This window comes from Artemia franciscana, chromosome 2 (assembly GCF_032884065.1).
Source record: "Artemia franciscana chromosome 2, ASM3288406v1, whole genome shotgun sequence".
Lineage (NCBI taxonomy): Eukaryota > Metazoa > Arthropoda > Branchiopoda > Anostraca > Artemiidae > Artemia > Artemia franciscana.
The window spans coordinates 2,943,926-2,968,246 of NC_088864.1; the positions used below are offsets into that span (position 1 = coordinate 2,943,926).

Consider the following 24,321-nt stretch of genomic DNA (forward strand, 5'->3'; position numbering starts at 1 on the left):
GATTTTGTTTTTGTCCTTTTGGAAATATAAAATGAAAAAGAAGTTTTCGAGTTTCATGACACGAATAATCGAGCCTGCAATACATTTAAACATGCTCAAGGATTATCTTAATGAATGGAAAATCCAGTTACATCAAAGAAAATGTTCATATCCTGGTAAAAGAAAATTGTCAATGAAAGTGTATATGGAATCCCTAGGGGCACGTTCTAAAGCTTTGCTCTCAGTCAAGACCAGATTTTCTCATTTCCTTCCGTCCTTGTCGTGACGCTCTTCATGCCACATTCAGGAAAAAGGACAAAAGGGAGGAAATGGGATTTTGCTTTTTTTTCCAATGTCTATTTTCTGATTGTAAACAAGCAGCTAAGGATATGGGATAAATGAGGTCTGGGATCTCTGGGAATTTGGAAGGGATCCGAAATAGAGGAGGGATATTCACAAACAAATAACAAGGAACACTGAAAAGGGTTTGGTGAGATCTTTAGGAATAGACTGTAGTATATTCTATTTGTAGTTTTCAGACATGTCTTAATTTGTGATTATCGTTTGTATAAAATAAAAATCAGGTGTTTATTTCATATTCCAGAGAATTCAAAAAAGATCATGTGACACGTAAAAACCGACATTCAGGTAAAATCCACGGATATAATGAATTCAACATCCATACAAAAAGACTAATCCCCAACTATAAAACATATAAGCCTGCATAAAGAGTAAATTTTAGATCCTATTTATGAGATCCTATTTAGATCCTATTTAGATACTTTTTTAGATCCTATTTTTTTTTTATTTTAGCTCCTATATTAGATCCTTATTTTTTCCCCAATTTCACTATTGTTCATTGTTGCTAAATAATATCCACAGCAGTGAATATTTTAAATCCTAAATTTTAGATCCTATTTAGATACTTCTCTGCCTGCCTGCTCTTTCGTGTGAATAAAGTTCGTTTTCTCCAAGAGAAATGTTTTTTGTTTTTGTTTTTTACTTTATTTGCAGTAAATAAGTTTTTCTTTCTACATCACATACGGTATGCTAATCACAGCCAAAACGTTCTTCGCTTTCTAAACAATATTAGTAGGCTTTTTAGCTTATTTATGGTTCATAGTAAACAGCTCGTGGTAACGAACTGTAGTAAGCAGCAACGAAGCTCAATAGTGACCGAAACTCTAAAAAAACTCTAAAAGTTGCATTTTAATGCTGATTTTAAATATATAAGTTGCATCAACTTTAATCTTACCTAAAATCCCACCATCAGATTCCGCGTGTCAGATAACCATATTGTAGAAGTTTCAAGCTCCTATCCACAAAAATTTGGAATTTTGTATTTTTTGCCAGAAGGCAGATCACGGATGCGTGTTTATTTGTTTGTTTGTTTTTTTCCAGGGGTGATCGTATCGACCCAGTGCAGCGTAGTCGACAAACCTTATAACTATGTCTTTAGGGACGACTTACTCCCCCACAGTTCCCGTGGGAGGGACCACAAGTTACAAACTTTGACCAGTACTTACATATAGTACTGGTTATTTGGAAATGTACAGACGTTTTCTGGGGAATTTATAGGTTGGGTGGGGGGTTGAGAAGATTGGGATATATTGGGGGAGCTTTCCTTGGAGGAATTAGTCATGGGGGAAGAAAAGTTTCATGAAGGGAGCGCAGGATTCTCTAGTATTATTAAAAAAAAAAAAACAATGAAAAAATAAATATGAAAAAGTTTTTTCAGCTGAAAGTAAGGAGACGCATTAAAACTTAAACGAACAGAAATTATTTTGCATACGATGGACTCACCTCCTCCTAATACCTCACTCGTTACGCTAAAGTATTTTAGTAATTTCAACTTTTTATTCTACGGCTTTTTTGATTCAGGGGTCCTTCTTAAGAAATTGGGAAAAAATTTAAGCTTTAGTGTAAAGAGCGAGGTACTGACGAGGGGGTGAACCCCTTTGTATACGTAATAAAAATATGAGAATACAGAAGATCGTTACGTAAGCTAATTTGTGAGTTACGTATATCTTTTACCAATAAAAAGATTCGTAAAAATTAAAAGTTCTAGTTGCCTTTTTAAGTAACCAAAAACTCGGAGGGCAGCTAGGCCTTCTCACCCGCTCTTTTTTTTTAAATCATTCGATCAGAACTATGAGAAAGCCAATTAGCCAAAAAATAAATATGCAAATTTCGTTTTAATTATTCATCTGCGGAGAGCCAAATCAAAACATGCATTGATTCAAAAACGTTCAGAAATCAAATAAAAAAAACAAGTTTTTTTAACAGAAAGTAAGGAGCGACATTAAAACTTAAAACGAACAAAAATTACTTCGTAAATTAAAGGGGCTGCTTCCTCATCAACGCCCCGCTCTTTACGCTAAAGTTTTTTACTGTTTTAAAAAGTAGATCAAACAGTTCGTGGTAACGAACTGTAGTAAGGAGCGATCCGGCTCAATAGTAACCAAAACTCTAAAAAATTGAATTTTGATATCAATAGCTACATCAAAAGAATCGCATTTTAATGCTGATTTTAAATATATTAAATAAAAAAAACTAGTTTTTTTAACTGAAAGTAAGGAGCGACATTAAAACTTAAAACGAACAGAAATTACTCCGTATATGAAATGGGTTGTCCCCTCCGCAGTCCCTCGCTCTTTACGCTAAAGTTTGACTCTTTGCCACAATTCTACTTTTTAAAACAACTAAAACTTTAGTGTAAAGAGCGTGGGACTGCGGAGGGGACAACCCATTTCATATACGGAGTAATTTCTGTTCGTTTTAAGTTTTAATGTCGCTCCTTACTTTCAGTTAAAAAACTAGTTTTTTTTATTTAATTTCTGAACGTTTTTGAATTAATGCATGTTTGATTTTGGCTCTCCGCACATAAATTATTGAAATGAAATTAGCATATTAATTTTTTTTTGGCTAAATGGCTTTCTCTTAGTTTTGATCAGACGATTTTGAGAAATAAGGGGTGGGGAGGGAGGCCTAGCTGCCCTCCAATTTTTCGGTTACTTAAAAAGGCTACTACAACTTTTAATATTCAACGAACGTTTTTATTAGTAAAAAATATACGTAACTTAAGAATTAACTTACGTAACAAACTTTTATATTCTTATATTTTTATTATGTGTACGAGGGGGTTTGTACCCTCGTTAATACCTCGCTCTTTACACTAAATCGTAAGTTTTGTTCCAATTCTTTAAGAATGACCCCTGAATCAAATAGGCCGTTGAATAAATAGTTGAAATCACTAAAAATATTTTAGCATAAAGAGCGAGGTATTTATCTCCTCCTAAATACCTCGCTCTTTATGCAAAAGTATTTTTAGAGCCCTTCATATGCGTAATAATCTCTGTTTGTTTTAAATTTCAATGCTATTCCTTACTTTCATTTGAAAAAACGTTTTCATGTTTATTTTTTCATTGTTTTTTTTTATAGTAATGCTAGAAAATCCTGCGCCCTTTTCATTGAATTTTTTTCAACCATGGCATATTTCTCCAAGGAAAGATCCTCCCACATAGCCCCCTCCCTAAACCCTACCCCCAAAACCAAAAAAATCCCCCTGAAAACGTCTGTACACTTCCCAATAACCATTATTATATGTAAACACTGGTTGAAGTTTGTAACTTGCAACCCCTCCCCCAGGGACTGTGGGGGAGTAAGTCATCCCCAAAAACATAGTTATTAAGATTTTCGACTATGCCAAACAAAATGGCTATCTCAAAATTTTGATCCGTTGACTTTGGGAAAAAAATGAGCGTGGGAGGGGGCCTCGATGCCCTCCAATTTTTTTGGTCACTTAAAAAGGGCACTAGAACTTTTCATTTCCGTTAGAATGAGCCCTCTTGCGACATTCTAGGACCACTTGGTCGATACGATGACCCCTGGGAAAAAAAACAAAAAAAAAACAAAAAAACAAAAAAACAAACAAATAAACACGCACCCGTGATTTGTCTTCTGGCAAAAATGCAAAATTCCACATTTTTGTAGAAGGAGCTTGAAACTTCTACAGTAGGGTTCTCTGATACGCTGAATCTGATGGTGTCATTTTCGACACCATCGAAAATGACATTTAAGATCCTACGACTTTTAGGGGTTGTTTCCCCCTATTTTCCTAAATAAGGCAAATTTTCTCAGGCTCGTAACTTTTGATGGCTAAGACTAAACTTGATGAAACTTATATATTTAAAATCAGCATTAAAATGCGATTCTTTTGATGTAGCTATTTATATCAAAATTCAATTTTTTAGAGTTTTGGTTACTATTGAGCCGGATCGCTCCTTACTACAGTTCGTTACCACGAACTGTTTGATAAGTTTCATCAAGTTTAGTCTTACCCATCAAAAGTTACGAGCCTGAGAAAATTTGCTTTATTTAGGAAAATAGGGGGAAACACCCCCTAAAAGTCGTAGGATCTTAACGAAAATGACACCATCAGATTCAGCGTATCAGAGAATCCTACTGTAGAAGTTTCAAGCTCCTATCTGCAAAAATGTGGAATTTTGCATTTTTTGCCAGAAGACAAATCACGGGTGCGTGTTTATTTGTTTGTTTTTTTGTTTTTTTGTTTTTTTTTTTTTCCCAGGGGTCATCGTATCGACCAAGTGGTCCTAGAATGTCGCAAGAGGGCTCATTCTAACGGAAATGAAAAGTTCTAGTGCCCTTTTTAAGTGACCAAAAAAATTGGAGGGCATCGAGGCCCCCTCCCACGCTCATGTTTTTCCCAAAGTCAACGGATCAAAATTTTGAGATAGCCATTTTGTTTGGCATAGTCGAAAATCTTAATAACTATGTTTTTGGGGATGACTTACTCCCCCACAGTCCCTGGGGGAGGGGTTGCAAGTTACAAACTTCAACCAGTGTTTACATATAATAATGGTTATTGGGAAGTGTACAGACGTTTTCAGGGGGATTTTTTTGGTTTTGGGGGTAGGGTTGAGGGAGGGGGCTATGTGGGAGGATCTTTCCTTGGAGAAATATGCCATGGTTGAAAAAAATTCAATGAAAAGGGCGCAGGATTTTCTAGCATTACTATAAAAAAAAACAATGAAAAAATAAACATGAAAACGTTTTTTCAAATGAAAGTAAGGAATAGCATTGAAATTTAAAACAAACAGAGATTATTACGCATATGAAGGGCTCTAAAAATACTTTTGCATAAAGAGCGAGGTATTTAGGAGGAGATAAATACCTCGCTCTTTATGCTAAAATATTTTTAGTGATTTCAACTATTTATTCAACGGCCTATTTGATTCAGGGGTCATTCTTAAAGAATTGGAACAAAACTTACGATTTAGTGTAAAGAGCGAGGTATTAACGAGGGTACAAACCCCCTCGTACACATAATAAAAATATAAGAATATAAAAGTTTGTTACGTAAGTTAATTCTTAAGTTACGTATATTTTTTACTAATAAAAACGTTCATTGAATATTAAAAGTTATAGTAGCCTTTTTAAGTAACCGAAAAATTGGAGGGCAGCTAGGCCTCCTTCCCCACCCCTTATTTCTCAAAATCGTCTGATCAAAACTAAGAGAAAGCCATTTAGCCAAAAAAAAATTAATATACTAATTTCATTTCAATAATTTATGTGCGGAGAGCCAAAATCAAACATGCATTAATTCAAAAACGTTCAGAAATTAAATAAAAAAAACTAGTTTTTTAACTGAAAGTAAGGAGCGACATTAAAACTTAAAACGAACAGAAATTACTCCGTATATGAAATGGGTTGTCCCCTCCGCAGTCCCACGCTCTTTACGCTAAAGTTTTAGTTGTTTTAAAAAGTAGAATTGTGGCAAAGAGTCAAACTTCAGCGTAAAGAGCGAGGGACTGCGGAGGGGACAACCCATTTCATATACGGAGTAATTTCTGTTCGTTTTAAGTTTTAATGTCGCTCCTTACTTTCAGTTAAAAAACTAGTTTTTTTTATTTAATTAAGAGAAAGAGTCAAATTTGGTCAAATCTGTCAAATCTGGAGACGGTGGAAGAATAAAAGCCTAAGGTAAAGTTAAGGCTCAACATTGCTCTTAACTTTCATTTTATTCAAGTGTATTTTTCATTATATAGTTCTAATAAGGCAAAGTGCATAAACATGTAAAATTATAACTAGACTCCTGCTTATGACAGGTAAGGGTTAATAAGATGATTAAATACGACAGGAGTCCACTACGTATTTAATTTAATACATTTCACTCTAAAATACTCTTAATAATAATACTCGTAAAAATTTAGTATATGAAAAAGAATTTCTTTTTGATTTGCCCACAATCCATTTATTAGAGTCACCAATCAAATAGTGCCTCTTCATGTTCCAATTTCTTCTTATTTATATCCCATTTTAGTACTTTCATCAGAATAATACGAAAAGGTTGGATCTATTCCAGAGCATATTTTAGGACTTTTATTACTATCTCCTTAGAATGGAATAAAAAAGACATTGGATACTCTCAACTCGGAAATAGTTTACAGCTTTCCCAAGCGTCACAATCTAAAACTTTGCCTTCCAAATGGAGAGTCGAGGTGCCAAACATGCTTTCTTTTTACACCTCATTACTTTCGTATTGAGAGCCGTTAGCTTATCTCCTAGTCTTGGTTCACTAATTCAGAGCTATTTCTTTTCAGAATTCTTCTGAAATAGCAGAAATTCAGGATGTTTTAAGTTCCAGGATTAGGTGAACTCAGAAAATTCTGAAAGATTTACAGATGTCCCGTGAGTGTATGCAAAAATTTCGTGGTCTTGTGCATGAAATTCATGTAAGAAAATTCTTGTGATTTTTGCAGTAAGTAGTTATGTAGATGACATGGTAATTCCTTTTTGTATACAGGGTACCTTTAACATCATCAATTGATAAAGCCTTTACGCTAGTAAAACAGAAATAAATACTATATATAGAGAAAATATGTAACAAAGATGCGTTAATGATTTCCTCCACACCCTTACCCCAAGAAACCGAAAGTTTAAATTTATATTGATTAAACATTGGTTTTTCTATGAAGTATCTAGTCTACCTTGCATAAAGGGAAATAAGATTAAATTATCTTTATTATTTATTGGTTTTCAAAGGGAGCAAAACTTTATAAAGTACTATTTCGACTTTATATACTTTAATTTGGGTCCAAAAATCAGTAAACTTCTAACACGAGTTTCGATCCCAAGGAGCAACAACCTTGGCATCAAAAACACAAGTTAAGTGAAAACTTTCGAAGCGGGATGTTCTAGTTGGAGAATTATGAGGAAATTCAGCGTTTTCAAGCCTGGGGGTGCGCCAATACAGCAACGATAGATAACGTAACTGATTTAGCTTAGGACATACATTTAATTGTGGATGTCCAATGTGTTGAAGAAAATAATATAGCTGAAGCTATGTTATTTTGGAACCCGTTCCTGGCAAAGCCAAATACATTGGGAATTTTCGATATAAGTGCCAGTGTTTTTATTTATGAAAAGGGATGGAGAATAATTGTGTTGGGCCTTATACAGACGGTTTATAGTCTTCAGGACAACGTACTGGCCTTCAAGCACCAATTATAAGTAAAACACTCCATCACAAACACCAAAAACAAGAAGAACAATGGGGAATTCCTCAAGACAGTGGGAAACAAATCAGAATGAATGAATGGTTGAACTTCGCTGAGGTAAGGATGCTGAGACTGTTTTGAACTTTTTTTTTTATTTTAGTTTTTATTTAAGAATTTTTTTCTTCTTATATATTTTAGAGAAATTACCTATTGTTCTTCTTATTTTTGGTGTTTGTGATGGAAAGGCAGTGCGGTCTCCGTCGCTATTTACGTCTCGCTTATGGGAGCAGTTTACCAATAATATATTTTACTTTATTAGCTTAGGCAAAAACACACTAATATTATTAGCCAACGAAAATTCTTGGAATCTTGCATATTTTAATATCTTAATCCCAAGTCTAATATTCAGATTACACTTAAATACCCGAAAAGAACAGCGATTTGCTCATACATAAAAAAGAGTCGTGGTTGAACTTCGCTGACGTAAGGATGCTGGAACTGTTTTGAAAAATGTTTCATTTTAGCTTTATTGATTTCTTGTTGAAAGTTTTTTTTTTCTTATATATTTTTGCATTGCTGAGGACGGCCCTTGGACATAGGGCTAAAATATTCATTCTAATTTGTTTCCCACTGTCTTGCAAAAATAATTCTCTATTGTTCTTATTGTTTTTGGTGTTTGTGATGGAAAGGCAGTGTGATCTTCGTCACTATTTAAAACACTCCATATTCTCTATACGCACTTCAAGCTCCTCAGAATAGCTCTCACATAAGAAAATACAAATGAGGTCCTTAATTGCATTTTTACAAAAGTATAGAAAATCATAAAAAACATAATATTAGTCCATTAAATATTAGGCTATTTGCAAAGCTGTATGACAATATAGGATCTGCTTACACCTTACTTTTGTACTACTGTGAAGTGCGCTGGCTATTTTCGCAAAAATGATTCAGAAGGTACTTGAACTCAAAGAAAAACTTACATTTTTTCTCAAATAGAATCACAATAATGACGCAAATATGTTTAGGAAAATAGTTTTATATTATTAAGCGTACCTATTTCATGGAAATTTTGGAAAACTTTGCGTTTTTAATAAATTGATGCAAGGGCTATAAATACATCTACTGATTCACAAAGAGAAATTGAAAGCATTCATATTAAAATTAGAGCTATGAAAGACGCATTGGGAAAACAAAAATATTCATTTCCTTTGATTGTAAGAGTTTGTTTAAATAAGTCTTTAATACTAAAAGTTTTTGTGCTTGTATTAGTTTCTGACAGGGAAGAGAGCCGCCACAGGCTCAAATATTTTAAGGGAGCCCTGGTAAAATAATGGATGGAAACCACTAGTGTACTTAGTGGCGACTTTGAACACCGATTTTTTTAATGATTAGAATTAAGTTAATGCAACTTTGACTCTTCATCAATCCCAGGGTTTGGAACGGTTACGGACACGGAACGGTTACGGAACAGTGCAATTTATAAAACAAGATGGGTTTCAGGTCAACAAGTCCAATCTTGGCCTAATCGAAGGAAGCTGGAAAATTGAATGGCATACATATTTCAACATTTACGTAGTATTTACTTGTATTATTTAGACAGTAATTTGGTATAATTCACTCACCTGAAGCACACGTCTTAATAACTGATGAAGTGGACTTTACATACGAGTATCAAACAGTTCGTGGTAACGAACTGTAGTAAGGAGCGACCCGGCTCAATAGTAACCGAAATTCTAAAAAATGGAATTTTGATACCAATAGTTACATCAAAAGAATCGCATTTTAATGCTGATTTTAAATATTTAATTAATATTGAGGGCTTTTCCTCCTCAACGCCCTGCTCTTTACGCTAAAGTTTTTTACTGTTTTAAAATGTAGAGTTAAGAGAAAGAGAGACTTTAGCATAAAGAGCGGGGCGTTGAGGAGGAAAAGCCCCTTTCATATACGGAGTAATTTCAGTTCGTTTTAAGTTTTAATCTCGCTCCTTACTTTCATTTAAAAAAACTCGTTTTTTGTTTAATATTAGTTAAGGGCAGATGTGGTTTTTGGAAGTTGAGGTACAAAAAATTTTAAAAGAAGCATCAAAATCTGTTTATATGTATTATTGTTTCGTTTTTACAAGTCGAATAAATTTTACGGGAGGTTGGGGCTCAAACCCCTTAACCCCTCTGGATATGGCCTTGGATATCAGCATTCAAATTAGACTTCCATTTAATTGCCTCAAAACTATTTTACTCGTAAAGTAACTGTTGGAGTCGCCTATATGCTTTTCTGAAACGTAAAAGTCAATGGGTGGTTAAGGGCTCATGGATCGTGGATCGCGAAATTCCCACCTTGTGATTTTTTTTGTTGATAATAGCGTGGATATAAGAATTGACTTAAACAGTTTCATCTTGATTTTGTTAAAAAAAAATAACGACGCTTAAGCTGACCGGCAATAAATGGAAATTCAAATATAAATTATTTGAGCCAAAAATAAAAATAAAATTAATGCAACACCAGGTACAACTGAGGCCTCAGTTGAAATGTCTTAATAAAAAAAGAAAAAAAGGTAATTATGTCTAAAGACTAAATCATTACATATCGTGATGCGCAAACAGCATTAACCAGCATTAAAAAATAAAAAACAATAAAGAAACATTTATTTCTTAAAACTGGCGTACTAACTATACTCTTGACATGATATTTTTGTGCAAAATCTAAAATAATAAATCTAAAAATAATAAATCTAAAATCTAGAAAATAATAAATCTAAAATAATAAATCTTATCTAAAGCTTATAAAATATTTAACATGATATTTTTGTGCAAAATCTAAAATAATAAATCTAAAATAATAAATCTTATCTAAAGCTTATAAAATATTTAACATGATATTTTTGCGCAAAATCTAAAATAATAAATCTAAAAATAATAAATCTAAAATCTAGAAAATAATAAATCTAAAATAATAAATCTTATCTAAAACGTATAGAATATTTAACATGATATTTTTGTGCAAAATCTAAAATAATAAATCTAAAAATAATAAATCTAAAATCTAGAAAATAATAAATCTAAAATAATAAATCTTATCTAAAGCTCATAAAATATTTAACATGATATTTTTGTGCTAAATCTGAAGAATCAAGTATTCACCTCTCGTAGCAATGCTGTAAATAACAAGTAAATTCCAGATTTATTTGAAAGCTGTTGCCAGTTGGCCTTCAGTTCAAGAAAAACCAATTTAAGTTATGCTTTAAACAGATTTAAAAGAAAGCCCATGGTCTACTTTTCACTGATAAAAGTGTCTAAAACGCTTGGATTTATAGCCTCAAGTGAAAGAGTACTATAAACTTAGAAAACAAAGGATCTCTCAGACTTTAAGTTTTGGAATGTTCATTCTCGGAAAAAGGGTATTTTTTTTTTTTTGACGGCACAGATTCAATAGAATCAAGCAGTTCCTTGTAAGGAGCTGTAAGCAAGGAGCGAAAAAGTGAGTTTTAAGAACAATTAATATATTAAAATAATTGGCTTTTTATGCTGATTTCAAATAAAGAAGATATAACAAGTTTGAAGTTAGCCATCAAAAGCTACGAGTTTTGAGATAATTTGCCTAATTGTCAAAAACGGGGAGTATATGACTAAAAAGACAAATGAAGAAAATCGCACCATCAAATTCAGCGCATCAGAAAACCCTACTGCAGAGGTTTCAAGCTCTTATTGACAAACTGTGGAATTTTGTAAATTTTGTTTCCGGAAGAAGATCGTGGATGCGTCTTTAGATGTTTTTTTTTCAGGGGTAATCGTATCGAACCAACGGTTCTAGAAAATCAAAAAAGAGATCGTTTTAAATGAAAGAGGAAGCTATAGTACAATTTTTAAAGTAGTCGAAGACATTGTGTCGTGATAAGGAATTGCTTTTGGTTTTTGTGTGGCTTCAAACTTAATTTTACTACAGATTTAGCCAAATTGCTACCGAATGAAAATTTCGAGACAGCCAATTGTTCTAAAAATATTCAAATATCCTATATTGAGCCTCGTAGTTCAGTAGACTTTACAGTCCCTACGGCGGTGTGATTTCCATTTCTTGGCCCTTCGGCCAGGAAGTGCAATGGGGGGCTCGGGGGCCACCACCCTGTGCTTTCGCACACCCTTCCTGTCTACCTTCTTCAGATTTCTCCAGGTACCCATTTAGAGGTGGGTCGGCTCTGACTGAGCTTACAAAGTCACGCCACTGACCCCCGTCCCAAACTAAATAATTGAGTACACTAGGATTCGGTTCCTAAATCCAGTGCACCAATTCACTCGGCCAAGACGGTTTAAAAGGCATCTATGCAAGATTGATGGTTAATATAAACCTTTATTTTAACACTTCATTTAGCAAAGTTGATTCAATTTATTTTTCATAATATTATGCTTAGTGATATATAATTCCGAATCAGTCATTATGAAGGAGAGGCAGTGGGCCATGGTTTCGACGGAGAGAGATGTCAGACGCCTCAAAGACTGCATTCTAGTGCCTAAATCGTTTGTTTGTTTGTTTGGCTTTTTTTTTTTCTTTCTCTTCTTACTCCAGGGATCATCGTAAGGAATCAACGGTTCTAGAACATCGGAAGAAGACTTATTAGAAAGAAATTTGAACCTTAACTGACCATTTTAGCTGCCAGAACAGAGAGTGAAACAACAAAGTTACATTTTCTTCAATTTTGTGGCGTAAAGTAAAAATTTTGCCCAAAGAAAGCCGAAAAGCCGTGGAGTGACAATTATTAGATAGGCAATCGATTTAACTTTACCGAAAAGCTTTATATAAAGCTTTCCAGTTTCAGAGTGAGCATTGCCTCACGTATAGGCCTGCGTATCCATAAAACAAATTGATCTCTAAGTCCTCCAGATTCCCGGGAATAAAAAATATTATCGTGTCCAAGAAATTATCTATTACCAGAATATTTTGATCTTTGGTTTCAACCAGCAGAGAGGTGGAAAAGTTGGGGCGAGTTATCTTGAGTGTCGCCGAGATTTTTGGGGGGAGGGAGGCGGATGCTCATGCTACCAGGAGCATAGTTACCGAGTTTAAATGGTAATATTTCTTGTTTCCTATTTAGTGTTTAATGCCTTGTTTATAAAAGGGACGTCGCCCCCTACTGACATCTATGGGAACATCCCTATAGAACAGGTTTATTCAAAAAGTTTACGTTTAAAGCCATGGAATCATTACCCTATAAGTAATTTTCGGATTTCCACTTACAACCTCCTAATGAATATTCAAAGGGTATATTTTTCAAGGATGAATATCACTTGAACCATTATTTTTACAAAATAACATTAAACTTGAATATAATAAATCGTAGTTAAAGAAGGTAATAGTAACCCTCTAAGTATTTAAGAAAGCCTCCACTTAAACTGCTCATAGCAACAGGCTATAAGTAAAAGGCAACCCATATCAATAGAAACTAAAATCAAAAAAAAAGTTTCGCTGTACAACATGTATAGCAGCATTATCTATAATTGTTGAGTATGTATGAGTTAGCTGATTCTGTTTATATGAAATGTATTGGATTAAAGCTAGTTATTAAAAGTTATAAGTGAACAGTGAACACGAACAGAAATTATCTCTTGCGTGAGGGAACGAGCTAGTCCTTCCTAATCCCTTGCTCTGGACGTTAAAATCTGACTTATTGTCACAATTCTTTAAGAAAGACTGCTCATACACAAGGCCCTTTGTATTTGATTAAATAAAAAAAAACAAGTTTTTTTAGCTGCAAGTAAGGAGCGACTTTAAAACTTAAAAGGAACAGAAATTATTCCGTCTAGACCCCTCCTCAACGTCTCGCTCTTTACGCTAAAGTTTGACTCTTTTTTCTCAACTTTACTTTTTAAAACAATAAAAAACGTGAGCGTAAAGAGCGAGACGTTGAGGAGGGGTCAACCCTTTTATAGACGGAATAATTTTTGTTCGTTTTAAGTTGTAATGTCGCTTCTTATTTGCAGTTAAAAAAACTTATTGTTTTATTTAATTTCTTAACGTTTTTTAATAATACACGTTTTGATTTTGGCTCACCGCACATGAATAATTAAAACAACATATACCTTTTTATTTCTTTTCCTTTTTTTTGCTAAATGGCTTTCTTATAGTTTCGATCGGACAATTTAAAAAAAAAGGTGGGCGAGGAGGCCTAGTTGACCTCCAATTTTTGGTACTTTAAAATGCAACTAGATTTTAACTTTTTTTACGAACGTTTTTGTTAGTATTAAACAAATGTATCTTACGAATTTACTTACGTAACGAACTTCTATATTTGTGTATTTTTATTTCGTATATGAGGGGGTTCGCCCCCTCGTCAATACCTCGTTCTTTAAACTAAAGCTTGAATTTTGTCCCAAATCTTCAAGAATGACCCCTGAATCACAAAGGCCTTAGAATAAATAGCTGAATTAAATAAAATACTTTAACGTAAAGAACAAGGTATTGTGGAGGAGAAGAACCCTGTTATATACGTAATATTTTATGTTTGTTATAAGTTTCGATGCTACTCATTACTTACAGTTGAAAAAAAAATCTTTTTTCATTGTTTTTTTTTTAATAATGCTAGAAAATCCTGCACCCCCTTCATGGAAAAATTCCATAATTCCATTCTCTTCCCTCATGAAAAATTCCTCCACAATAAGATCCTCCCATGTAACCTCCTCCCCTCAACCCTCCCCCTCAACACGGAAAAGTCCCCCTGAAAGCGTCTGTACACTTCATAATTAACAATTACTAGTGAACAATGGTCAAAGTTTGTAACTTGTAGCCCCTCCCCTGGGGACTGGGGGGGATTAAGTCATCCCCAAAGACATATTTATTAGTTTTTCGACTAATCTAAACAGAATGGCTATCTCAAAATTTTGACTTTGGGGAAAAAATGTGCGTGGGAGGGGGCCTAGGTGCCCTTGAATTTTTTTGGTAACTTAAAAAGAACACTAGAACTTTCGATTTCCGTCACAATGATCCCTCTTGCGACATTCTTGGACAACTGGGTCGATACTATCACCCATGGGAAAAAAAATAAACAAATAAACACGCATCCGTGATCTGTTTTCTGGCAAAAAATACAAAATTCGACATTTTTATTGATAGATGCTTGAAACATCTACAATATGGTTATCTGATACGCATAATCTGATGGTGTGATTTTCCTTAATATTCCATGACTTTTAGGGGGTGTTTTCCCCTATTTTCTAAAATAAGACAAATTTTCTCAGGCTCGTAACTTTTAATGTGTAAGACTAAACTTCATGAAACTTATATATTTAAAATCATCATTAAAATGCAATTCTTTTGATGTAACTATTGGTGTCAAAACTCCGTTTTTTAGAGTTTTGGTTACTATTGAGCCGGGTCGCTCCCGGCTATTGAGTTCGTTACCACGAACTGTTTGAATATGCAATAAAACTCAACATGTGTTAGAGACCTGAAAAATGTTTCCTTTTTTCATGAACTTAATTTATGAATGATAAAATAATTATATATATATATATATATATATATATATATATATATATATATATATATATATATATATTGAATTGAATTTATTTATAACCCGTTATAATACACATGAAAAACGGAGAATAATGTGAATAAAAGAAAAGAGGAAATGACCTAAAAAACTACACAAAAAACTTTGCAACACTTCACCTTACTTAAAAATAATTGAAACATACAAAAGCGAAACATTCATTGAATCAAAATAGCGCTCCATGGGTGCCGACCAATTCTACTATTATAAGCTTCTATGCTTTTTCTGATAGAAGCATTGGGGTCTATGATGCCGTATCTTTTAATGACCCAGGAGTTGCTTGACCATGGTGGAAGGGCAAGCAGGTATTTGGCATACCGGAAATAGATTCGCCGAAGTTCCTTCGTCTCGGTTATCGTAAACGTACGCCAAAAAGGTGCAAGGTATAGGAAATTCGGGAGTGCAGAAGCATTGTAAAGTTTCGCTAGCAGTTTGCGGTTGAGTCGAAGTTTGTTTGCCACCAAGCTTCCGTATGCAGTTGCTGTTCGACGTTGGAAATGAAGGATCAAGAGCCTTCTAGTTGCTTTAAGAGTGTCACCAGTAGGAAGCCCTAAATATTTCATTTGGGATTTTGGGGAAACTGGCGCGCCGTCGAGATTAATAGTAAATCCTACTCGAGTTTCAACCCAGTTGAACAGAACCACGTTCGATTTTTCTCTATTGAATGTAAGGTTAATCTTAGCATATTCTTTACTTAAAATAGCAAAATTTCTTTCGAACGACTGTACTGTTCGACTGGGGTTAAGAATATCATCTACATAAGCGATTAGTGACACATCAATCATTTTTAAAATACATGAAGGAACTGCGCTGGATTGGGCGTTCAGGATACAGTTATTAAAGGCAACTGGAGAGGTAAGGGAACCCTGTCTGACGCCTCGACGGACTGGAATAACGAAACGTGTTATGGTCCCATCAGGTAGCTTGATTACAACAGCAAGATGGTTATACATATCGTACAAAGCACAAATGGCAGACGTGTCAACTCCCCGTTTATATAGCTCAAGGAGAATTTGTGCGTGAATCAGAGAGTCGAAACCATGGCTTACATCATGACTCCCTAGGACGAGCGAATCACCAGACTTATCAGCATCTATAAGTATTGACGACAGTGCAGTGAGCGCGTGGGCACACCCTAGGCCTTTTTGGAAGCCAAACTGATATGGCGGCATGTAGAATTTATCTGTAAGTTCTGGCATTACGAGTCTTTCAAAAATCTTGCAGAAAGTAGTAGCAACTGTAATAGGGCGATATGAAGAACACTCATTCAGCGATTTATTTTTTTTTTGGAACAGGAGTAAGACGACCAGAAGAGAATAAGGTTGGAACTTTTCCAGTTGTGAACACCATTTGGAACATGAAATCAAGGTGACAAAGTAGTAGGGGACTTCCAAGAAAAATGTGTTTAGCACAAATATTATCTGTACCCCTCGAAAAAGGTTTCTTAATTTTTTGCGCAGAATTCATAATATCAGACAATGAAACAATAAACGTGGATACAGTCTTTTCTGACAGTATCCGATTGAGATCACATTTAAGAGGATATTCTATTTTGGAATCAGGTTCTGAAAATTCTTTCAAAAAATGTTGTTGCCAGGCCTCAGCAGAGATATGAGCTGACGGAGCGTTTCTTTCACTCTGGTTGCGGGTCAAACTTTTCCACAGAAGCGTCGTATTACTCATTATCTTTTCTGAAAAATCAGAACGAATAGTTGCTCTATGTTTTTGCAGTTCTTTGGAAAAATGGCGCTTTTTGGAAATCCGTATTTGGTTAACTATGCCGTTCTTGGGTCTCCCGCATTCTATCCATATGCCGAGCCAAAATTTGGCCTTCTGGCAGGCTTCAACAAGGGATGGGTTCCCGGACCAGCCCTTAACTTGTGACCCAGCACGGACTCTGGATCGAGGGACAGAGTGCAATTCCGCTTGTAGTAGCGCATGCGAAATAAGTGACGAGTACATATTTAGTTTTAGACGAATTTCAGATGTGGGAATAGGTACTGAAGTTTGGAGCAAGTCAAAAGGTATTTTTATCTTCAAAAGTAGATTATCAAGCCAGTACTGATACTGAGTCAAATCGGTTTTACTCCATTCAATGATTGTTCTCCATTTTAAAGGTCGATTTGCGCGCATTCGATAAAATGGTGCACTGATTCGGAACGATAGCGGTAAATGGTCAGAAACAAAAAAATCACGTAGCACATCTACTGTTAATGAGCGACTAAAAATACTACTAGATACAAGGACATGATCAAGGTTAGAAACTGATCCGGTAGGGTGAATGTACGTAAAGTCACCCGCTTTCGGTACAAGAGCACTTTCATTTGGAATCAGACTAAGCAGAAGAGCTGAACGCGAGCTTTCACTTTTGGATATATCACAATTAAAGTCCCCCAATAAAATCCAATGGAGATGAGAAGCACTAATTTTAGTCATACATTTCCCCAGTTCTTTGCAGGCTAGAGCAAACTTCATTTCGGAGCAATCGTCTCTGTAGTCGGTGGGCAGGTATACATTTATTATAACAGTCTCGCCAACTCTAACTGCTAAGAAATGGTCGGAACTAGCGAACAAATCGGAGTTGATATGCCCACTTATTAGCGTAGCAAGTCCACCCGAGGGGCGCCCTCGTTTCTTAAGTTTTTTCGCAGGTACAAAATGAACCATGTGTGAGGGTAAGGCATCGAATATATTTCTACTGTCGTTAGAAAGAAAATGCTCTTGGAGACAAATAATTTCTTCGGTGAGGCAGAGTTGTTCAAGCACAGTAATTTTGGTACTAAGACTACCATTCATATTCCAGGAGACGACACGCTTGTCAATATAAAATTCATTCATTTTGGGCGTTTGAGGTCATTAACTTGCATGGGCAGCTAGCGTGGTAGCATGTGTGTCGGGTGCTTGTACAGCTTAGGCACCGCATCGCATTCTGGCAGGGATTTTCTTTCGTTGCTCCATGGTTATTTTGAGCACAATGGGCACACTTCGATACGTTTTTGCACTGGGCCGCTATGTGGCCAGATTCATGGCAGTTGTAGCAACGTTTCGGAAGAAAGACAAATTTTTGAATTCTGAAACTTTCAAAGCCCACCTTCATTGACAGTTTTGTGGCAGTATCAAGGGATTCACGACTTGGAAAATAAAGCTTGAATGCGCGTGATTTTCCACATTGTTCGGCTTTCTCACATCCAGAAACTAGACTTTGAATGACCTCTGCGTCAAGGGGTTCAGGAATCCCTTTAATCAGTCCTATGTACAAAGGGGTTTTTACTTTGGCATCGGATTCTGAATTTTTATTTTTGATCGCTAGTGCTATTTTTTCCGCCGTAGCCTTGTGAGCTACAGTCATGCGCCAACCGTTCCTTCCAGGCCTTAGTTCAACTTTGGAGGCGTCTAGAGCTTCGCCACATGCAGATTCGATAAAGTTCTTTCGTTCCAGTGGTGTTTTCAAGGGTGGAGGGTTTTTTACAACGACTGAGTATGATAGCTTTTGCGGAGCGTAAAGTTCACTAGAGGGGCTGGTATGGGTAGAAACGTGGAACTCACCTTTGTTAATACGTTCCATAAGGCCGTCAAAACGACGACACATGTCGTTTACTTTAGTAGTTATACATGCATTTATCTCCTCCATACAAGCCGGGACTTCTGTAGGTTCAAAAATAACGAAGGTAGGCAAGGCACGATTTTCCTTTGCTGACTTGACAAAGAATTTGGCTATATCCAAAACATTTTCATCATCTTTCAGAGACTTGCGAAAGGGGTCCGGTAGACCAGATTTTAACAGCAACAGTTCTTTTGGACTTAGAATGTCATCTCTACTGAAGAATTCCACAGCACGGTTTACAATCAGCTGGTGTTTTATGCCAGCGAGCATTGACCTCGACACAAAGTTCAATCCCCTTCACTAGCAAAGCTCGGCCTCTTAGTGCTGCGCGATAAAACTGATAACAATAGAAAAAGAGAATGGGTTGGTACCACTTACGCGTACACACAAATTCCTAAATTGTGAGAAAAATTTACATATTTTATTTAAATTCTCTTTATTCTATTCTCAGCAAACATTTCGTACAGCATGCTGATGCAGAGATAAATTCCCCACAAGTAGTGCTGGTGTTGTGTGAAATGCAACTAATTTCAGTCATATTTCTTAGCATATTTATGTCAATTCTTCTATTGGAGCTGGTTAAAAGAAATATTTAGAAAAACGAAATAGCAAGAATTTAGCATCGTATTATAGAGGCAGATCTACATTAATGGGTTAGTATGTGAATCCAAAACGTAAGGAGTAGGACGTTATAAGCGCTTATTAGGCATTACAATGACAAATAAGAGAATCGGAGTTTCAATTAAATGCTGGAAATAACAATTAGATGATTCCTGGAGCGAATCCCCCTCTTCCAAGTTCCATTACGAAACTACAACCAATTTGACCTAACTAGTTATAGTACGAATATCATTATAAAAAGCGTTAAGTCTCATTTTCTTTTACAATGATCTCTTTTTCATTCAGGAAATTATCTCCACTGTGTATTTACCTTCTTATTCTTCAGTGATTCCATTACTGTCCTGTATACATATGTAAATAGGGTATTCATGTCCACTTTTGAAAGTTTTATCTAATCTTGATCTGATAGATTTTAGAAAGGAAAAGCACCTTGAATATTAGGGAAAAAATTGACCTGAGCAAATGCGGTAAAACAGGAAGCATATAATGTATCGCAATTGTACTTGATGATAAGGTCTCAAAGGCAGTATATTTGGAAATATGTTAATGTGGAATATATTATGAAATGTAACGGACCCCTATTTTTCTCGTTTTCCGAAACGAGCATGGATTAATTAAAAAAAAATTATCTGCACAAAGTAAAGAGCAAATTTGACACTAATACAAGCAAAAGTTTTAAAGCTGCTTAATAAATTATAGTTTTCTCCAAACCATTGGGGGAGGTGAAAACTTCCCCCTTACTCCCCCCTCAGCGAAACCAATGTCCGATGACCTTTTGCGAATTTTCCACAGTTCAAGCAAATGAGGCTTTGCATATTCAGTAACTTAGTGGCGTTCCGTAATTTGAATTGCAATAACGTATGTCAATAAGCAAAGATACACGAAGCTTAAAAGTTGGCTTTTAAGCATTAAAAAGTTCATGAACTTTGAATTACCCTCCATAAGCCGTAGAAGCAATTGTAAGAATGATGCAAAACGTGTGATTTCCGGTCAGTGTTCTGTTCCTCTGCATTGTTCGATGCTCCACTTTATTTTTGATCCGTTTGCACCAATATATTGAAGCAAATACAGAAAAAAGGCAGCTATTTGCTTGGAGTTGTTGAAGCCTAAATGTTTGGCCAGGGATGGATAAATAATTGCTGACTAGAAAAACTTGTTGGCTAAGGGCTGACTTTTTTCTCCAATAGCTGTTTACAAAATTGGCTGAAAATTCCTAGGCCCTGTCACTTAAATTTTAGCTACAATTGCATGGCAAACACACTGTACAAAACCTTGTTACACTCAAAATTTTTTCAAGCAGCCAAACTAGCTTTGCATTACACACTTAAGGCAGAAATGCAGCAAAGATGTAATGCCAACTAACATGCCTGGCTGACGATCAGTCTCTTCATTTCGGCCCTCCATTTGAAACTATCCAAAATATCTTGCATTTTGGGTATTAACTGCATTTAAAAAGGCGACAATAGACGATTTCATGCGTGGACATAGATAGATAATTTGACTAAAGGGGAGTTTGGGGCAATTGTTCTTTTTGTAAATGAGTATCTCGGGAGTTCTAGTTTTAATAAGTATGACCTGCGCGATTGGGGGACCAAGCTTAAACAATCAGGGGCAATTTTTTTTTGACAGAGTAATGTTATTTTGAATTTTGATCTAAATAATCTTGGTCTGAACCTCACAGATAGCACAAGCTACGAATTTTCTTATAATAGTTAAATAAATAAATTCAGTGCTACTTACAAATTGTAATAGACATCTGCCATATTTGGTCGGTGATGAACAGCCATTTTGTAAGAAAACTCTGCCTCTTTGACCAAACCCTTCTCAGCGAAAATGTTTCCGAGGTTGCCCCAAGCTAAAAAGACAAAAATAGAAAAAGCTAGTATTAACTTTGCTTTCAATCATCTTGGTTGCAGTGACAGCTACAACCTATTAAAGAGCGAACTATGGCCAATAGCAACCAAAAGTTAAAAATGTGTTAAAAAAAACTTTATAGAGAGAAGTCAAATGTCATTTGTAGCTCATTCAGCTAAAAATGATATTTTTATTATCAGAATTAATCAAAATTATTATTCTCATTAATCTTAATGATAAAATAGTATTTTGAAAAAAAAATTACAGAGACTTTAAAAAGAGCCTCTAACCCCCTTAAAAATGGCATCTGATCAAAGCTTTGAGTTTGCTTTTAAGCATCGCATTAAAAGAAATTAAAAAAATCTGAGGTAAGTAAAGGGCGGGGTAGGTAAATAAAAAGTAAAGGTAATTAAAAAGTTGAAACTTGAAACAAACAAAAAATATTACTTCACAGTCAATCTTATATATTTCGATAAAACTAGGGCAAGTAAACCAACTGATGATATTTTCCTATGTTTCTATGATCATAACTTCGAAGACGCACTGCCTCTCCAGGACGGAAGTATAACAGTTCAAAATAGGGATGAAACCTTTTAATCGATAGTGAACAGATATAAAATTTTTAACTGGATATTTCGAACACATATACAGTGTTCATCATCAGCAGTAAAACTTGTAAACAGTAAGTAAAACGATAAAACTTTTAGTTTTAATACCAATAGATACATTAAAAGAATTGGATTTTTATGTTGATTTTAAATATATAAGTTTCATCAAGTTTAGTCTCACCCATCAAAAGTTACGAGCCTGAAAAAATTTACTCTATTTTCGAGAAAGGGAGAAACCCCCCTTAAAACTCATAGAATCTTAATGAAAATGACACTTGAAGTCAGTATCGTTGTTCTACAAACATGTGTGTTGCCCTCCATCTAAGGAGGTGTTGAAACTATTTTCAGACAGAATAAAGCCAACAGTGACGCTACGTCCGAAAAATTTTGGATTAACTGAAGGAAATTGACCTAAAATTTGCTGGAAATTGTCACGCGATCTGCTCGATTTTGGACACGTTGAAGAGAAGTGATGTGGCTAATTTTCCATGACTGGTCTGCTGAATGGCGTGAATAGTGTCAAAACACCGACATTGACGCAACATCAAAACAATCTTAGATCAACTGTAGGATTTTGGCCTAAAAGTTGATAAAGATTGCCATGCGAACTGCTCGGTTTTGGACACGTTGAAGAGAAGTGATGTGGCTAAATAGAGCACCAGCAAAGAGAAGGCAGGAATGTTCCATGACTGGTCTTCTAAATGACGTGAATAGTGTCAAAACATCAGCATTAACGCCACGTCAAAACAGTCTTGGATCGACTATAGGACTTTGGCGTAAAAATTGCCAGAAATTGCCGTGCGAACTGCCCGGTTTTGGACATGTTGAAGAGAAGTTATGTGGCTAATTGGAGCACCAGCAAAGAGAAGGCAGGAATTTTCCATGACTGATCTGCTAAATGATTTATATAGTGTTGTAAAAACACCAAAATTACCCCACGTCAAAACAATCATAGAGCGACTGTAGAAATTGGCCTAAAAGTTGCTAGAGATTGCGGTGAGAACTATTGGTTTTGGACACTTTGAAGAAACGTGATTTGGCTAATTGGATCACTAGCAACGAGAAGGCAGGAACGTTCCATAACTTGTCTGCTACATGACGTGAATAGTGTCAAAACACCAACATTGACGCCACGTCAAATCAATCTTGGATTGACTGATGGACTTTAGCCCAAAAGCTGCTAGAAAATGTCGCACAAACTGCTCGGGTTTTGACATGTTGAAGAGAAGTGGTGTGGCTAATTTGAACACCAACAAAGAGGAGGAAAAATTTTCCATGACTTCCCTGTTAAATGAGGTTGATTGTGTCAAAACACCTGCACTGAAACCACGCCGAAACAATGTCGGATCGACTGCAGGAGTTTGGCCTAAAAGCTGCTAGAAATTTCCGCACGACCAACTCAGTTTTGAACATGTTGAAGAGGAGCGATGTGGCTAATTGGAGCACCAACAAAGAGAATGCAGTAATATCCCATGACAGGTCTGCTACATGACGTGAATAGTGTCAAAATAGACTCGTCAGAGAGGAGGTTCTTGCATCTCTGACTTCTAGCTCTTGGTAGCAGGGTGTGACTTTATTTTCTTAGCTCCTTCCTGCCCCATTATATTACAAAAGTAGGGTGATCACTCTAAAATACAGGTTCAAATATCTTGATTCAGCAGAATGCAATAAAGGTTAAACTAGAAAATTTATTTTTTCAAGAAATTTTAAAAAAGCGACTTTTCTGCCGACTGAAAATGCTTTAAATATCTTTCTTTATTTCCAAAATTTTCATATTTTTCAATAATATTGACGATTTTCCACATCTTGAATAATATGAATTGTCTTCTTAAATCTAATTTTCCTTCTTTTTTTATCTTTAATATCTTTTGTCGAATTTTTTATTTGTAGCCTCAGTGAGACAAAATAATTTTGTTTATGTGCAGTTATAAACTTACAAAAGAAACAAAGTACAGATGAAGATAAAGGTAAACGAAAGAAACTGAAAAAAAAATCTGGTTCTAAGCAATAATAGAAAAAAAGTTCGAAACAGAAGATTAATTGAAATACCTCTCGTAAATTATGCTAATTGACAGGAAAAAAGCATACGATTCAGATTAGTATCAAACATATGGAGCTCTATATAATTCACGAAATCTAAAGGCTGGACACAAAATTTGTTGCACTCTTTATTATTCAATTCTGTGTTGGCAACTATACAGTCTTTACATATTCTATAATATTTTGTAAATACCTTGTAAGTCCATGTCAATCAAAGTCTTTCTTTGACAAAAGTTAAAAGTCTATTCTACTGAAATTTGGAAGCCAGTTTTATTATTCTACTTTGATGTTTAAAAAGCATTGAGAGGCCGACTTTTTAAAATACATAAAAAACAAACATCATATAACTTAAATAAAACCAAGCCTTCTTTATTTACTATTACACTTCTATAAACCTTGTCGATATGTGCGGAATTCTTCTAGGCCCTCGTGTCATTTTAAGACTCCTAAGCTTCTCTTGGTAATAACATAAAACAAGAAAAATAAAACAAGAAAGAACATAAAAGTTCTTTCATAGTCCAACATCTTTCTACTAGTTGGAATTATAGGAGCAAG

At 35.2% G+C, this 24,321-nt stretch overlaps 1 protein-coding gene and 1 long non-coding RNA gene across 7 annotated transcripts in view; one reads left to right on the top strand and one right to left on the bottom strand.

The window, feature by feature from the left end:
- LOC136035983 (protein O-mannosyl-transferase Tmtc2-like) overlaps positions 1-24,321 on the bottom strand; it is a 213,087-nt gene that overhangs the window by 103,379 nt on the left and 85,387 nt on the right. For all 3 annotated transcript variants that reach the window (XM_065717905.1, XM_065717889.1, XM_065717895.1), the window contains exon 7: positions 21,005-21,119. In XM_065717905.1, coding sequence (XP_065573977.1) covers positions 21,005-21,119 — 115 coding nt within the window. The remainder of the gene's footprint in view (positions 1-21,004; positions 21,120-24,321) is intronic.
- The window catches only part of LOC136036007 (uncharacterized), a 70,265-nt gene continuing 52,324 nt past the window's right edge, over positions 6,381-24,321 (top strand). Inside the window, exon 1 of one of the 4 annotated variants that reach the window (XR_010619606.1) lies at positions 6,381-6,734. This is a non-coding gene — a long non-coding RNA (uncharacterized LOC136036007). Of the gene's footprint in view, positions 6,735-7,204; positions 7,617-10,644; positions 10,894-24,321 lie in introns of those variants that run through there. The other 3 variants (XR_010619602.1, XR_010619599.1, XR_010619600.1) reach the window with 3 other exon arrangements.